The sequence below is a fragment of the Alosa pseudoharengus genome, unplaced genomic scaffold, assembly GCF_046254945.1.
Source record: "Alosa pseudoharengus isolate Yale_2024_CS ecotype anadromous, Long Island Sound unplaced genomic scaffold, YU_APseudo_1.1 YU_APseudo_1.1_scf_4, whole genome shotgun sequence".
NCBI classification, from domain to species: domain Eukaryota; kingdom Metazoa; phylum Chordata; class Actinopteri; order Clupeiformes; family Clupeidae; genus Alosa; species Alosa pseudoharengus.
Genome location: NW_027468774.1, coordinates 21,692,680 through 21,710,910, shown reverse-complemented (window position 1 = coordinate 21,710,910; position 18,231 = coordinate 21,692,680). Strand labels below are relative to the sequence as shown.

The window sequence follows — 18,231 nt, the reverse complement described above, 5'->3', positions numbered from 1 at the left end:
CAAAGCAAACATCATTGTGCTCTGATTGCATTGCAACCCCCCTCAGAAACACATGAAAACTAATTTTGACTCCTCCAGCTTATTGCTTGTGAGTCAGCAGGAGATATATCTCAGTTTCAGTGATATCATCGTTAGGCACCCCACTCTCCCTCTCTATTTCTCTCTCTCCCTTTCTCTCTCTCTCTCTCTCATACACACACACTCTCTCACCTCTTTCTCCATCCCTCTCTCTCTTCCTCTTCTTCCCAGTGACAAACAGATTTGACTGGCCTAGTTTTATGCTAGCTCCTCTTTCCACATGGGCAGACAGATGGGCTGCAGAGATGAGATGCAGAGGATGGTGTGTGTGTGTGTGTGTGTGTGTGAGTGTGTGAGATGCCTTTATTAGTTTCCACGGGATGATCTTATCGCCTTGTCTCCTATTAATGAGTTAACATGCCATGAAGATGCATGACAGGTTTCCCCTTTTCCTACTCGCTCTCACCTCCTTTCCCCTTCATTTTTCACTATCTTTCTCCTATCTGCTCTGCAACTTTTTGGCCAATTTATCTGACACAGGGAAATTTCCACAAGCATGAAATTAGGGGCTAGGAACTAGACCTTGTGTTATTTGTCACTGCATCTCTCGGGAGACTCCCTGGGCCTACGTTTGATATTCTTTCCTTCACTGACTTGAAGGCACTGTCTCTAATGGGGTTCTGGTGATGCAGACAAAGTCTCTGGCTAGAGGGAGGTGGGAGGGAGATATTTCCCTAGTATTTACCACAATACAGTCAGGGCTCTACAGTGCGCCCATTTCACTCGCACATGCGAGTAAAAATGATGCCGTGCGAGTGCAAAAAAATATTTGGGCGCACTGGTGCGAATGATTTCTAACCATGTCAATATTTGTCTACAAAATACACCGCAACATCGAGAAACATTACTGGTGCAAACCATAGAATCACTTCGCGAATGCAGCATAAAAACTACACCTCCCATCAACGTTAGCAGTTTCGCGTTGTGACTCGCTAGTAGTCGCTTTTATCAAATCCAAGAGCGCGCAGAAAAAGCGGAAAGTTAGACTAGCCAGCCAAGATGCAAAGATTGAAGAAATGAGTTCTTCTATCCACAGAATTCATTGGATATAGGAGGAACAGGATGATATTCTGAGAATGCAGTGAGAGAAGGAAAGGTAACCTAACATGCCTTTTAGCCCAGTTGACGTATTGGCTGCAATATGCAAAATATAGCTGTAGTGAACCGGCACAAAAGTAGCCTCCCGTAATACTCCCATTTTATTCAAAGGTAGAACGCTACTGACAACTCCAGGCTTCCACGCATGCTTGTTTGTTTACACCGAATACAAGCTGAAGTGCAAAACGAAAGTAGGCCTAACGTTTGCCTACTGCCCCCATCAATGCAGATATTTCAAATAAAAACTAAAAGTATAAAACATATATCCTTGATTAGCCTATGCTGGGTTTTGTGGAAGAGAAAATAGACTGTTTTAGTAGTAGTATTAGGCAGTATGCAGTCAGATAGGTCACCATGGGCATATTTGGATTAGCTATAGATGGATTCACACATAAATAAATTAGCCTACATTTGGCAGGATACTTGATATACAGGCTAAATGCAAATATGGCAATGTATTATATTATTTTACATTAACAAAATGTAGGAAAATAGAACAGACTGAAAATAAAGTAGCCTAGGCACTGATCTTTAAAATCCTTCCTGTAGCCTAAATGTTGTCAGTCATTCTTAATATTCGCAATTGGTTCACTGGCATGTTTAACTGTTAGCTGCAGTATAATGTTAGATTATGTGTAAGTTAAGTACAGAACTGACTGTGCGCTCAAATTTTTGTCTGTGCTCCTAAATTTTTTAACTTGGGCGCACAAGTGCTCCTGAAAAATTTTTTTAGTGTAGAGCCCTGACAGTGCCACTCACTAGCTGTTTAGCCTTCTGTGTGTATACTTTATTCACATTAATCACATTCTATTTGTGTCTCCTGGGATTTTCAGGCTTTGTTTTTGTTCCCATGATTCAAGAGTTCTACAGCTTCAGGTGGTGTTCCACGCTTGCATGTAGAGGAAGTTGTTTGACTGACAACATGGAATTTCACTGTGTGATGACCACCTGGAAGTCGGTAACCTTTAGCCATCCAGACACAGTGGAACAGGCCGAAGGGAGGAAGAATTGAGACAGGAGGATTTCCAAAAGAAAGAGAGAGAGGGAAGGGACTAAGAAAAGATAAAGGAGGAGGGGTCGGTGAGAACACATAGGCAGATATTTCCATATTACCCTAAAGAACCGAGTTCACAAATCACTACCAGAGAACGTGAGCTGCACTGTGAATCCACAGTAATATAGGGTCCTCAAATGGAAAACTTAAGCATGGCTTTAGCTCTGTTTTAGCCAGTATATTTCCATTCTAATTGAATGTCCATTTGGTAATTGCATTATGTTTGTCCCCCTCTGCCTCCTGTGGATAGTCTGGTGGCTGTGCCGCAGATGCAAAGAGGAATGATGCTTGAAGCCTGGAAATGGGTATCCCACAGCAGGAAGCGTAGCCACATGGAATCTAATGATAATAGTGATTACACCACAGCGTAATGCCTGGGCTAATCCCCGTTCATTTGATATCATGGTTGCCATAATAATGTAATGACTGGGTTGATTCCTTGAGGCCATGCAGTACATATGAACCCACCATCAGTGCTGATTCCTGGCCAGGGCGCAGTCGTTGATCTGAGGGAAGGGGGAAAAACCAGGCCAGATTCTGATCTGCAGTGTGACATTTAAAAGGACATTGGCATCAGAATTGATGAGTGTGCGCCATCATGATCATCAGCAGACGCATACTGACTCACACGCGGCATCATCCACTTGGTTCGAACAGTGACCCACTCACATCAGCCACACAAGTCGTGCAGACACCATGTACTGTCATGCCGACTGATTATGAGTAATCTTTGCCATTAAGTCTGTGCTCTCTGAGTGTCATTATTGGTAGTCTTTCTCCTCTCATGTTTGGCTCTTTTCCTCCTGCCTCTTGGTCCTCAGGTTTGGACCGCCGTTCCTGATGCGCGAGGACAGGTCTGTGTCGTGGGACCAGCTGCAGCAGAGCATCCTCAGCAAGCTCTACTACCTTATGATCAACGGAGCCCAGGCCCAGGTACTGGATGTGGGCTGGTTCTGCTCTGCTCTGCTGTGTGTGTGTGTGTATGCGTGTGTGTGTTTAACAGATGTGGCCACTTGCATGGCTGAGAGGGTTCAGGGCACTGGGTCAGTTCATGGCCCCCCAAACAAACCAGATGAATTAAGCCAAGCTTGGCAAATATGACATTGCAACTCAGAAGCACATACAAACAGAGAGAGAGACAGACAGACAGACAGACAGACAGACAAACAAACAGAGATGTAAATACTCCCAGCTGTGTATCTCCATCAAATCAATGATTTACCTCAGTGCTGGCCCCATGTGCTTCCTGATTGCTGGCAAAAAGCACAGTCACATTCCAATTGGAGCATCTCATCTGTCGTAGTGACACAGCCACGGTCCCGCCCAGCTAACAGCACATCATTTAGGGTCAGGTACGGGGCTTTACTCAAACAGAGTAAGAGGTGGGTAAGAGAAATTAATGACTGAGATTTGAGAATGTGTGTGTGTTTGGGTGGGTGGGTGGGTGTGTTTGTATGTAAGTGGCGAAGAGTGTGTGTGTATGTATTTGGGTGTGTGTTTGTGTTGGTGTTTGGATGTGTGTTTGTGTTGGTGTTTGGGTGGGTAGGTGGGTGTGGGTGTGTTGATGGTATATATGGAAAGTGTGTGTGTGTGTGTGTGTGTGAGGAAGCCTTCTTAACCTAGAACAAGGCTCACTACATAGAGAATAAGACATGATGACATCAAGATTGCCCTTGGGGCAGAATTTCTTTTTGTCCCTTATCCAATGTCCTAGATGTCCATGTAATTAAACTGCACTGTGTGTTCAGCAGCCATCGCAAAGAGAGCCAGCAAGGACACATCTTGGAAATCTCCCATTTTTAATGGGGTTTTTTTGTTTTGATTTTTCATGTCAAGAGTCTCATTAGCAGCCATGACGGCCCTCTTTTCAATTCCTTCTCCCTTTATATACAGTGTTGAAGGGATAGCGTCTCAGATATGATTATGACAGAACTCTCATGAGAGTTGAATCATGACAACAGCCCGTGGAAGTCCGTGTTGAAAAGCATGGAGTTGGGGCATGATTAACGACAGGGTGTCGCCTCCATGCGTTCTCATCCACAGCCTACTGAGGTGTGAGGGTATGCGTGTGTGCAGCCGATCCGCACGCCGCATGCATGTGCAGCCTGCAGGGGATTGGGACACATGCTAGGGACGAGAATGCTAGAGATCTATGAAAAATAACAATGTGAGATGCTTCATTTGATAAAACGTCACACACACACACACGCACATTTTCTTTTTTGAGTTTTTATGTTTAGAGGCAAGGAGAGTTCTAGGTACTGCTGTGTGACAAACAGTGGTCCCTAATAGAATTCTATTTATACAGGAAATGGCTCTTACCTCCCACTGCCTGCCCTGCTCTCGGAATGGGGTTTAATGACCCTGAGTGCAGTGTATGGAATGGCACAGGTGGATTTGGTCTTTACCAGTCTACTGCTTGTTTGTCTAAGAAGAGAGGACAGGGTTTGTGTGGTGTGTGTCCACAATGTGGGCTTAACATAGCCTGATGAGCCAGACCCACATTAAAATGTAGGGTCTGGGCACTCACCGTTCGCAGTGCTCAGTCCGAGGGGCGGGATAATCGGTTGTCTTTCAAATTTCCTCTGCACGCAATAGGACAGCGCTATAAGTCCCATGGTTTCCCACCAGCGGAGCTAGTTGGCTAGTTCAAACTTTTGCCAACTTAATAAAAGCTTAACTCGTGTCACACTGTTCGCCAACAGCAACATTATCTTATTTGTTTTCTAGTAGCAGGGATTTCAAGCCAAACCGTTGCAACTCTGCCATCAATCATTATGTTAAGCCCGCCTAACAACTCTATACACGATTTGATTGGCCTGATAGAAGTTTTTTCGAGTTCACAAGCCAACGGAGAGTTGCTAGACTAGCCCTGACAGCAAATGTAATTTGCTGCCGCTAGGGTGCGTCTAGATTTCTAGGCTAGGCTTAACATGCTGCCAAGGCCAAAGATGAGGGTTCTGTCTCAGCTTTGCCTGTGTGTGAAATCCATATTTGAACATGTATAAGAACGAGTGAGTTAGTAAACCTGAAGAGTCCAGTGTGTATGGGGAACCTTGCTGAACCTGTTCATGATGTTCAACTAGGATAGCCTGGATGGCTAATTAGCATTGTTGTAAATAGAAAGTACTTTAACACACCTGGAAACCAGGGTTATAAATAAGCAATGATTTAATTGTTATTATTTGGCTTTTTCTAATGCTTTGAAATTGAATTGTCTTTATTTGTGCTCTGAATATCGTTTGGTTGTCAAAAATAACCCTTTAAATCATTTATTTCATGGAAAAACTAATGCATAAATAGGCCTAGTTATTTTCTTAGCAGAGGATATCCATAAAGTGCCAAGAGAAGTTTGCTTGTAGATTTCCTCATTTCTCTTGTCAACTTTGTAAAAGAGCAATATCCCTCACCTGGGATGCCTTAGTTTCATTTTTTTTTTTTTTTTATTGAAACGGGGAAAACATTCCCCAGCTATCCCAGGAAATCTCACCTGAATGCTCAGCTAAATCCGGCCCATCTGTTAGAGAATATGTGATCGTGTGAAACGAGACTCCAGACTAAAGTCCAGTTATTTACCACCTGCACCGCTCCTGCATATAGCACTCCTCAGTCACTCATGTTGTCCTCGTTGTCCTTCCTCTCCTTAATTCTTTCTGGGTTATTGCCTTCTGTCTCACGCTCACTCTTCCTCATTCTTCCTCTCTGATTGCATCCCCATCATCGCTCATACTCACTCACATTCATGCTATTTTTGGCTTTCTCTTGGTCTTTGCCCTCATTTCCATCATGTAGTATCCTATAGACTTCCCTATAGATAGATTTCCTGTAGATCAAGGCAAACTCTTGTCTCCTGAGGTTTTGTAGTCAGCTGGTGCCTCTATGTGGTAATTTTTAGTAATGCAGGCATTTCTAAGGTGTTGGATTTGTATTATGTCATTCCTATTAATGTATTTCAATCATATTGTAGTATACATTTGTATATATAATGTAGTCATATTGTGGTAAAATAATTACCTTAATAATTAAGTTCTCTCATTAATGGTGCTTGGTACTATATATCAGCCTCATTTGTGTGTGTACGTGGGTGTGTGTGTGCATGCGCCCGTGTGTGTGTAAGCGCACAGACGTTTGCTGAGTGTGCCATTATCAAACGAGCGACTGTGTTGTCTGAGGCAATATCTGGCCCATCGCTGCAATCCGTCCCTAACAGCGGTGTCCCGTGAGCCAGAAGCGGAGCGCGCCTCCTCAGCTCCTCCTCTCTGTCCGTCAGGCTCCCCTCACAGCCCCTCGCACCAGACAAATCCTTGTTCCGTTCGCAACGCGTAAAATCCATTTTAGATAATTGGTCTATTTTTTCCGAACGTACGCCCCACTGTCACGTCTGGTGTAGCTACTTCCATTGATTATAATGGAATCTAATTGTTGCAGCAGACGCAACGCGAACGGATCGCTTCAGTTACGCGCCTGGTGTAGCTCATGCCTAAGGCCGTACATTTCTGGTGATTATGAGCGGAGCTGTGGGGGGGAAGTCACAACCTGCAGCAAATGGATTGGCCCTCCTCAGCAGCCCTTATGCTGACTTGATCCTTATTTTATTTTTTTCGATAGCCCTGTCACGTATCATTACCAGTGTTTTGACCTCTATGCCTTATGGCTCATACTAAACTGTACATGCTGTGTGTGTGTGTGTGTGCATGAGTGTGTGTGTATGTGTGTGTGCCAGTCATTTGTGGCTGAGAGTAAATGTGTGTCGTATGTCTTGTGGCCTGCAGAGCTCCAGGGTGCTGTTCAGGATTCGTGTGGTTGGGGGATCAGCTTCCTACAGCTACCTCTGCCCTCAAGACGGAAGGCCACTCTGTCATCCAGCTGTGGATCGGTACAACCTTGCTCATGCACCCACACATAAACCTGTGTGCGCTCACACACACACACACACACACACACACACTCACTGCCCTTATGTAAACTTCACCCTCCAGAGGTCATAAAGGGCACCACTGGCATTTGCAGCCATAGCCCTGTGTCATGTGTCATGACCTTTGTCTTGACTATATTACATACTCACCCACAGAAACAATACATGTTGCAATGCAATGATGCACACAAAGTTTTTACAATGTGAATTATTCACTAGAATTCTTCTTCCATGGAAGTTACTGTTATATGCAGAGGCTAAAATGATGCACAATTTGGCATCCATTCAGACAGATGGTTGGTAGATACGCTGCAGAAACAGAGGAACCCGGTTTCTAAATGCAGCCATAATAGTGAGACTGCAGACCTCATAATAAGCCTAACCCAGAGCACAGAAGCCCTCTCTAAAGTGTCTTTGCGTCTAAAGCAAGTCCCAATTAAGTATTCTCCTCCTTTTGTTGCCATTTATACTGAATTTATACTGAATTTTATTGAAAGGTGTGTGTGTGAATGAATGGATTCTAATGTGGAGGGAACTGAAGCCACCTGATCCTTTGCCAAACGAGCAGGTTGAGATCTGTTAATAGGAAGGTAATTAGGGGGTCTACAGCTTTCAAAACAGCTAATTGGCATTCTGTGCAATAGTGAAGCTGTGGAACTCAAAGAGCTTAAGCTCCCTCCCTCCTTCCTACACACACACAAACACACACAGCCTTGTCTCCTTCCTGCACAGTGTGCACGCGCACACACGCACACACACACACACACACATGCTGCAAGCACCCGCAAACAGAAAAGCCCATTCACTTCCTTCAATGAATGGCTCTTGGGCTCCTGCATCTCTGACCCCAGTACTCAGGGACAACTTTGTGAGTTGGAAACGTTCTCCACAGCCATCGGACAGCCTTCATTCACCCACACACAAGCTCGATCGAAGTCATCATTTTACAAACCAGACCACACCAGTAACCTTGAATAATTGTTAGCCGGGACAGAACAAAGAGCTCATAATTGTCTGTAGTGAAAGGTAATTGAATTTCTTGAGATTACTGCCTAGGGCAAATGCGTCACCTTTAAATTTACAGAATGTTAGAGAATGAAAAGATGAAGTAGTAATCCCATGAAAACTGAGTTTATATTGAATTTCTTACTAAAGCTGTGATGGCTGTAAAAACATCTGTGCTTCCATTAAGCTCCAGCTTCAGGATGTTGTTATATTTTTCTTGGATGGTCTCTTATAGACTATATAAAGATTATGCTCAGATTGTTATCAAACTTTCTGCTGAGACTGTTAACAAAAACAAAAATATGGTTAGGGTTAGGGGTTGAATCTTGTAATGTTTAGTAATTGAACAATTTAAAAAACTAAACATGAATTTCAACAAACCATCTAGTATCTTAAGGTGGACCGTCCAAGTAAAGTTTTAATTAGGAGCCATCCATTTGTTTTCTTTTAACATGTCCCAGGGTATATGAAAAATCAACTAAGTCCAAACTCGGTATTGGGACAGACTGACCCCTTGTGGCTGAGAGTTAGCATTGCCCTCATCCAGTTCTTCCTGTGTGTAGAATACAGTGTTGATTTGGTTCAGTCTGCCACAAACCACAATTATGTGAAAATTCTCAGGGCATCGTTTGGTTCATCGTATGTGACCATCTGTCCAGTATTACAAATCAGAGCACAATGTAGCCAATCACCCAGTCATTTCAGGTGTCAGATAACTTGTGTTTTAGGGCAGAATTTCAGAACATATACACCTGTAAACTTATGTGTTGTGTTTGTGTGTGTGTGTGTGTGTGTGTGTGTGTGTGTGTGTGTGTGTGTGTGTGTGTGTGTGTGTGTGTGTGTGTGTACAGAGCACTGAAGCTGTGTGGCTCTGGCGGACCGCGCCATGTGAAGCTGGTTGTGGAATGGGAGCATCACATCAAAGACTGGTGAGCCTCCCTGTATTAGTTAGTAAAAACCCATTTTTTTGTGTGTAGTCCGATATATAACACTTTGTGCGTGTGTGTGTGTGTGTGTGTGTGTGTGTGTGTGTGTGTGTGTGTGTGTGTGTGTGTATGTGTGTACGTCTGTGTCTGTGAATTCTCTCTGTGTCTCCCTGCAGCCTGTTTGGGAACATCCAGGAGGAGGTGGTGAAAGATGCGGAGAGCGTGCGCTCGCAACAGCATCAGCATGTGCAGCAGTACAGCTGCACCCTGGACGAGTGCTTCCAGCTCTACACCAAAGAGGAGCAGGTAGGGCCCGCAGCCCAGAGCCCACAGCAGGACACAAAGCACTTCGGCTTGCCTTATCCTATTTATGCAGTTCTTAAGTCCTTCATTAAAGTCAACCCCTAGAGCTTATAGTGAAAGCTTCACTATACCATAGTAGAATAGATAAGTCTGTGAAACAAGTTGTATGAAAGGGCGGCTTCCAAACAAATCAAATAATTCCGCTCACGGAACGATCTCCTTCATCCTAATCAGATAGGTTTAAAACGGCTTTGTTGTCTGCGACAGAAGCCTTAAAATCAGTCAGAGCAGCACTTCGGTCCTCAGCAGGGACTAAAAACAGAATGATTTTCATTTCAGTTCGTTCTGAGCAAAAAACGTTATTTTTTCGTTCCTGTTCCAGTGTTCCAAGGCCACTCCTCTAAATGGTAGCTTAACAGCCTTAAAGGGATATTCCACCATTTGGGGAATTACACTCATTTTCCACCTCCCCTTGAGTTAAACAATTGATTTTTACCTTTCTCCAGTTCATCCAGCCGTTCTCTAAATCTGGCGATACCAGTTTTAGCTCCAGCCTAGCATAGATCATTGAATCTGATTAGACAATTAGCTTCTCGCCTGCTAGCATCATATTTAAAAGTGACTAAGATTTACGGCAATTTTCCTATTTAAAACGTGTCTTAATGGCGATCGATTTGTTACTTTGTCAGATGACAGAAAAAGCAACACAGCCGCTCCCTTTATCAGACAGCGGTGGTGTGGCAGGGTCACTCACAGCAGCAGGTGAACTTGAATAAGGACATGGTGTTTTTTTAGTGTTTGCTAGTTATAGGCTAGTTATAGACCTAGTGAATACTACTGGTCTTCTTCGAGATTTGAGTCGTGCTATGTCACTGCTCATGACATCAATATTTTATTTATAAAGTGACAGAGAGGAACCCCGGCCAGGTTGTTGCTCAGATTTTGGGTTTTGACTAAATGTTTTACTGCATATGCATCAGTAGGTAATGCATCATACAAAGTTAAGGCACACATCATACTTTATTTATTTATTTATTTATTTATTTATTTATTTGGGGGGGGGGCTGGGTAGTGTCCATTGGCGTGCATTCAGAGGGTGTCATAATGATCCTACACTTCCAATTTCGTGCAGTTTTGCCATGTCAGGTCACAGATACCTGTGATTACATCTCATTTTTGCTTTTTCTTTTGTAACTAGATGGCGCTATACATGAAATGAGTGGTTATGGGATGGGTTGACATGGCCCCTTAAGACCAACATACAAAAAAAAGGTGGTCCTCCTAGGCCCTACAATTCTCGAGATATTCACAGAAAACTGTGTCTGCCCTACCCTCCTTTTTAGGGGGTCCAGTCCGGTGGGGGTGGCGATGGATCAAAACGAAAAACAATGGTTCCATGCTATCCTTGTGGGGCTACATGCCCACCAAGTTTCGTGCACCCCGGTCTTTCAGTGTCCCAAAAATCCTTGACGGAAAATTACACATGCGAAAAAGAAAAAAAACGGAAGAAAAAAACTCTGACTAAACCTATATAGATAGATAGATACTTTAAGGGGAAATTTAAGGTTCACTGCACGGCGGTCATAATAATGAAATGGAATTTAGCAAGTTTTGAACTTGTTCAAGTGTGTGGTGTTGGGCGTGCATATGTGTCGTTGGATTAAATCAGCCCTATATTATCCTGCTTTCCCACCATAATTAAAGATATGTATGCTTGCAAATGTGAGATCCATTATTCTCAGGAATGAGAATTTCTAAAGAATTCTACTTGGATGGTGAGTCCTCGTACTCTAATAGGGTTAGCATGGACCACTGGTCTCTTGGCAACAGGTGATGAGTTGGAGCATTTCCCAGTTTTTTATAGACCTGGCTATGTGTAGTCATAGCATGGCTGTGCACTCTGCAGCATCAAACCTTATCATCCCCATCTGTGTCTCTTGTATGTAATCAAAAAGTAACACAGCAAAAAAGTCATGAGGTGGCGACCACTGGTAAAGAAATTGACACTGGTAAAGAATCTGACACTGGTAATAAACTTGACACTGGTTAAGAATAGAATTCTCTAGCTCCATATGCATTTTTGTTTGATGAATTCATAGTTATTGATCGATATTGATTGATCTTACGTGTGTGTGGTGGCAGCTGGCACCAGACGACGCGTGGAAGTGCCCGCACTGCCAGCAGCTGCAGCAGGGCACAGTGCAGATGAGCCTGTGGACGCTCCCGGACATCCTCATCCTGCACCTCAAGCGTTTCCGGCAGGTGGGCGACAGGCGCAACAAGCTTTCCACGCTGGTGCGCTTCCCCTTGACCGGCCTGGACATGGCCCCCCACGTGGTGAAGAGGCAGCAGGGAGCGGCACCCCCACACCACCACCAGAGCCAGCAGCACCCGCGAAACCCCCAGCAGCAGCATCAACAGCAGCCCCAGGACTTCCTGTACGATCTGTACGCCGTGTGCAACCACCATGGAGGCATGCATGGGGGCCACTACACAGGTTTGCTGACGCTGAGGATCCATCCATCATTTGCAAATTACATTACAAATAGTATGACAGAGAAAAAAAAGAAACATTATAAAGATTTGGCCTGATGAGAATGTATTTGACCTAGAGTCCTATGAAATGTGGCCCCTTTGGAGCTATTCAATATCAGTCTAAAGATGGTAGCATCTGTGCTGTTCATGTCATTATTTAAAGGTCAGAAACATTTGCAGTGTGTTTGGTGTACACACATTTGCCTCTTCATCCACCATTCAAGCGTACATCTCCCTGTGTGTTTTTATGTTTGTATGTGTATGCTTGTGTGTGTTTTTTCACACGCCCATGTAAATCCAGCTTACTGCAGGAACTCGGTGGACGGCCAGTGGTACAGCTACGATGACAGCAGTGTGGAGACGGTACCTGATGGGGAGGTGTGCACGCGAGGGGCCTACATCCTCTTCTACCAGCGCCGCAACACCATCCCCCCCTGGTCAGCCAGATCTTCACTCAGAGGTCAGCATGAGTCAGCGTCAGGTGATCACCCAATAGGGTCATGCTTTAAAGGATTTCCTTCAGCTTTTTTTGTTTGTTTGTTCCAAGTGCCAAGAAGTTTGTTTTATATTCAATTATACTCCAATAAGGCCAATCAGTGTAGGCCTTTGGATACTGCGGTTATCAGTCACATGGTGAATGCAGCAATTAACCCATCATAGTTGTAGTCGTCACCTGCATCCCGTCTCATCACCGAGGGGAGGAGAAATGCCCTTTCATCACAAACTTATAGTGTTAACTGTTGTGGCAGCAGCGCTAACATTGCTGCCTGACAGTCGGGTGACCGGGATTTGATTCTCCATTTGATGGTTTGATCTTCTGCAGGTCCGTATGCCATGGTGTGTATTTTCAGTTAGCCTATTAGCTGGTTTAATGCTCATTGAGCTCAATGCAAATCAAACCAGCTAATAGGCTAACTGAAATACACACCATGCCAATCTCTAGGTATGGTGAAGGGTATGTGATAATGTGGGGCTATTTTAATTCCAAAGGCCAAGGGAACTTTATCAGGATGCAAAGTATCCTGGATCCATTAAATAACTGGCCTTTAAAAATAAAAATCTGTCTGCCTCTATGGGAATTCAACACAGGGGTATGAATACTTATGCACCCTGTATTTTAATGAAGAACATTTATTTATTTGCGATACATTATTCATTCACAAGGAAAATTGGTGTCCTTTAAGGTTAGGTTTTTAGATCCATTAAGATCCATTTCCAAAAGATAATTTTTTTTATTCCTCTTTTTAGTCAACTTTAGTATGGTGCTGAATACTTTTTCTAGGCACTTTAAGTGCTGTTGTCATTCACCTGTCAGAGCTAAGAATGTTCACTCTAGCATCGCAGATGATGACGCGGCTGCTGCTGCTGCTGCTGTGTGTTTGGCGCTTAAGCTTAGAAATTTGACTGACTGAATTAAAAAAAATTCCACTCACAATCTTTTCTTCTATTTCCCTCACTCACTCAATTCTTCTTTCCCTCTTGTGTGATCTTTTTCTTGCTCCTGTCTTCACGTCACCATCACTCACCCATCCCTGTCCAGGCTCCAGCAACTCCAGCTCCTCGGACCACTGGCTCATCCGCCTGGCAGGGGACAGTCCCCCCGCTCCTGATTCTCCAGTCTTTCTGGAGCAGTCGGCAAACACAGACACAGGTGAGTTTCACTCTCCGTCCATTTAAGCCTTCTGTTAAGGTGTGATATCCCAAAACGAGGCAGTACAAAAGTTGGTATTTTTTTTGGACATATAGTATCAGCAACTGAAACAGTAATGTTTAGATGTAGCTTCTAGTTGCTAAAAGAAGGTCCTAGCTTTAATGTAAAGATCACTTAAAGATATATGTAATGTTTATATTTCTTAACTAAGTCAATTCTCACTCAAAGTAGATAGGACCTAACCTGACTCTCGCCAGATGAATTTCGTTCCGCTTAGCTCCGCCTAGCTTCACTCACATCCATCTGGGACCTCTTCCATTGAGAGTGATTTCAGCACCCGATTTTATGGTACAGCCAATCAGGACGCAGGGCGGGAGTTTCATAGATGTGACATAGCGTAGAAGCGACTGTGAGACTGTTATCAGCGTCACGGGTTGGCTTCGATGTGAGTGGTTGAAGTAGCACGTCAATAGATGACGGACAAGTGGCTTATTCAATCATATGCAAGCATTTTTTGATTAGGCCCAGCCTTCTGAAGCAACACTCCAATGGATTGGTCCCAGATGGATGAGTGGAGCTAGGCGGAACAAAATTCATCTGGCGAGAGTCAGGTTAGATAGGACCACTGTCATAACTAATGCTGTGGATTGTGCAACATTTAATTTAGATTGAAATTATGGAAGACTATTTGAAAAATTCTGTATTGACAAAAAGCAGAACAAGACCAGAGATCCATCTTTAGGTTCTGATTGATTTCTCCTACTCCCAGAGGGTTTTGAAAGCAAGCCGTTGATGCGTGGGACTCAAGGCCGGAGCGTGAGCATGCGGTCACCCACCCGTCCAAGCAGAGACGGCCTGGGCCGCATGCTGCCCCTGCGCTGGTCCTTCGGCTCCAGGGACCGCCAGAAACCTGCCGCCCCCGGAATCATGCCTGGAGAGCTGGTGGAGTACCTGGAGTCTGGGAGACGGCCCCGGTGCACCAAAGAGCCCATCGTTCCTCTCGTAGCCAGCCCACCCACAGGCAAGGCCCAGACACTCCGTCGGAAGCCAGAATCCAGCGGTTCCCCCAGCAGGAGTAGCCCGGGCAGGGGAGCCGAGTCTCCACGGGTGCCGGAGGGCCAGAGCCGGAGGCTGCCCAGCGGCCCAGAGCAGGTCTGCCTGAGCAGCAGGGACGACAGCTCTCTGGGAAGGAGGAGCTCCAGGAGGGCTGGGACCAGGGGTGCTCAGGACCCTCAGCCCCCACCCAGAGCCTCCTCGGCTGGGCCCCAACCCAGCCAGGCCCATCCTAACCTCCCCACCACCACCAGCACGGCTCCGTCCAACAGGGACTCCACTCTGAGGCGGGCCAAGGCCCAGCAGGGCCCTCAGGGGTTCAGCAGGACCGGGTCGCCGGCCGAGGCACCAGCCCAGACAGCAGATCACCGGACGGGGACGAAGAGCGGGGAGGTAGGGGCCCAGCTGAAAAGCTCTGTGTCCCTGCTCCATAAGAAGAGAGACCAAGTTCCACACAGGCCCAGAGAGCACGAGGAGAAGCTCCCCAACGTGAGTTTGTCCGTCAGGCCCCTAATCTCCAACGGCTCCCTGACTGGCGCCGCCCTAGAGGACAAGCGCACCAATGGCTCGGCTCTGCCCTTCCGAGGGCACTGTGCGCGGCATGGCAAAGCAGCAGCGACGCCCAACAGCAGGAAGTGCCAAAGCAGCACTGCCGCCACTGCTGCTGCCGCCATCAACGCAGACATAAAGCGAGCTCACAGCTCCTCGAGTCTTCAGGCGAAGCTGGACGGCAGCCTGCGCAGGACAGCGTCGCTTCAGAGGAACGGCCAGCTTGGCCCGCCAGCGCTGCCCCACGCCTTGGTAATGGACAGGCCGTCCTACGCCACGTTACAACGGACCCGCTACAGCACCACCTCCCTGGGCAGGCCCCGGAGAGTGCCGGAATCATGCTTCTAAAATAAAAAGGAGCTAGCTAGTTGTACTGCACACCGAGCAACTAAGTAATAATCTGGGGCCAGTTTCCGAGTCCCATGGATATGAGCATTGTGAGTCATTGGGTATTGATGATCTTGATACACTTTGTTATTTTTCACCTTTTGATTTCTCTTACTGATTGATTCTACTAGGGAGTTGTTAAACCCTCGAAGCAGCACATTTCATTTCCACCATTCTCTTATTGAATATCCCCTACTTAAAAGAAATAGAAAAAGGGCAGCAGTCACTAAACTAAGATGAGGCGTAAATCTCATGTATAGACTACAGGACTATCATTATTGTCATTGAGGCTTGCGCCATAATGGAAGTTCCTCTCCAATTTTGATTCAGTATGGACCACAACACAATATTGTTGGACACAATTTTAATAATTATTCCCCATTAGGGGTGGCACGGTTCACAAAATCTACGGTTCGGTTCGTATCACGGTTTGGGGTCACGGTTTTCGGTTCGGTACGGTTCTTGTTGTTATTTTTTCTTTTAATCTTTAACACTCCAGAAACATATTTCAGCATATAGCTTAATCATCCACAATTAGGCTAGAGTATTTAAAGAATAGTTATCATGTAATAATGCACAAACTGAATTTGACTTCACATAAAGCACATTATTGTCTGAGGAAACTTTAAGCTACAGTTGAGATTTTGATACAGCAAGAGGGAAGACATTGATGATTTCAACAATCTTTTCATTTATTTGGCATAAAAGGCAAAATGTGTACTATTGCCATCTGCAGAAACGTATGCCCCTTTTTGGCACACAAAGAAAGAAAGTGTAACTCTTGCAGCTTAAATTAAATTCTTAAATTAAAGTGCAGTATTTGGAAACATAAAGTTCTTATCTAAAGTAAAAGTGCCACTGTAATATTTTAAATATTAAAAAACATGCTGGCTAGTGGCTATCAATAAATGTTGCATAAACAAACATTGATCAAACACTGCACTAAGAACTGCATTTAGAAACTACTAAACTACTAACTACTCATATTTTCATATTCTTCTGCAAGAAAATGAGTTTGTCCACATTGTCTGCCAGGAGGCGAGACCTACTTGCAGTAACTATATCCCCTGCCGTTGAAAAAACACGTTCACTTGGAACAGATGTACCTGGGACAGCGAGGTTACGCTGTGCCAACTTAGCAATGTGAGGATACTTATGCTCATTGTTCTTCCACCATGCAAGTGGATCTTCATCCACAGAGATGCAGCCTGTGGCCTTGTATGAGGTGACCTCTTCATAAATGATGTCTGACAAATGCTTTGTGCTTCTGTCCTCTGTTGCAAACAAATCTGCAAATACCATTGCCATGGCAGATTTTTTCTGGGGAGGAGAGGTCTCTGATGGCCCTGGCTCTGCTCCCGTGGATGAACTGGCCACTTGAGCTTCACTGTGTTGACCCTGAAGAATTTATGACAAAATAGCAATTTAGGAAATGTTAATGACAATAAATAGCTAATGGCAACAAACAGGCACATGTTTTATTGTAAGGCACATAGATGAAATATGATTGGCTAAGTCTAAAAAAACAGCCATTATCACTAGGATAATTGATGATATATTACATTTACTTTAGATATACAAAATAAAAACACAGTACCTGCTTTTCAATGTCCACAATGTCCATGGTGAGTTCATCATAGATTTTCTTTACACAGGCTTCTTCCAGGTAAGGCATTGACTTAAATCTTGGATCCAGTGCAGTGGCTCTATGCAGATAATCCTGAAGACTAGGGTCATTGTATCTGCCTTCAAGGTCTTTAGTGATTGCTGCCTTAGCTTCTTTGATTGTGGTACTGTCACGGTCTTCTGCACTTGGTGTCGTGGATTTCAAGATCATCTTCTGCATTGGGATAATCATCGAAATAGAGGGGGATGTCTCTGTGCTCATGAGGGTGGTTACATTCTTCAGGGGTTTAAGAATGTTAATGAGACCCTCTGCCAGTCTTGTCTCACTGTCATTTAACACGGACATGTCTGTAACTTTTTTCTTCACGTCTTTGTCCATCAGGGTAGAATAGATTGCAGCCTGTTGCTCCACAACGCTCTAACATGTCATGTGTGGAGTTCCAACGAGTTGCTACGTCATGTATTAGATTGTGAACAGGCAATTCCAGCATATCCTGCTTGGTTTTTAGGACATGGGCAGCTGTCGTGCTTCGGTGAAAGAAGCTAACCACCTTCCTAACCTTACCTAGGAGTCGGGATACGGGGTTGAGCGAGATTGCGCTCTTGGCTGCAAGATTTACTGTGTGCGCGAAGCACCCTATCTGTGGCCCAAGTCCTGCTGCTAAATTGATAGCATTCACTATATTTTTAGCATTATCTGTCGTGACAGGAATTGTGCCGTTCGCCCTCTCCAGTTTCCATTCCGCCACAGCGTCTGTCAATATTTCAGAGAGATGCTCACCCGTATGGCTTTCATAAACGGGGCGGGTTTGCAGAACGCAGCTTCTCATTTCCCACTGCGGAGTAATATAATGAGCAGTCACTGTGAGGTAACTTTCAGTGGCCCTGGAGGTCCATCCATCGGTGGTGAGAGCTACGTGGTCCATGTCGGACAATTCTTTGACAAGTTTTTCTCGTGTCTCGTCGTATAGTTTTGGAACTACAGAGGTGCCGAAGTGTCGGCGGGAGGGAATGTTATAGCGGGGCTCGAGTATTTTCATCAACTGACGAA

The 18,231-nt window shown here is 44.9% G+C and overlaps 1 protein-coding gene across 2 annotated transcripts in view; it reads left to right on the top strand.

Moving 5' to 3' along the window:
• usp43b (ubiquitin specific peptidase 43b) overlaps positions 1-15,930 on the top strand; it is a 61,484-nt gene extending 45,554 nt beyond the window's left edge. For both annotated transcript variants that reach the window (XM_076265296.1, XM_076265297.1), the window contains exons 8-15: positions 3,052-3,163; positions 7,003-7,106; positions 9,002-9,079; positions 9,253-9,382; positions 11,522-11,876; positions 12,216-12,374; positions 13,455-13,565; positions 14,335-15,930. In XM_076265296.1, coding sequence (XP_076121411.1) covers positions 3,052-3,163; positions 7,003-7,106; positions 9,002-9,079; positions 9,253-9,382; positions 11,522-11,876; positions 12,216-12,374; positions 13,455-13,565; positions 14,335-15,515 — 2,230 coding nt within the window. In that variant the 3' untranslated portion in view covers positions 15,516-15,930. The remainder of the gene's footprint in view (positions 1-3,051; positions 3,164-7,002; positions 7,107-9,001; positions 9,080-9,252; positions 9,383-11,521; positions 11,877-12,215; positions 12,375-13,454; positions 13,566-14,334) is intronic.
• Positions 15,931-18,231: the final 2,301 nt, after the last annotated feature.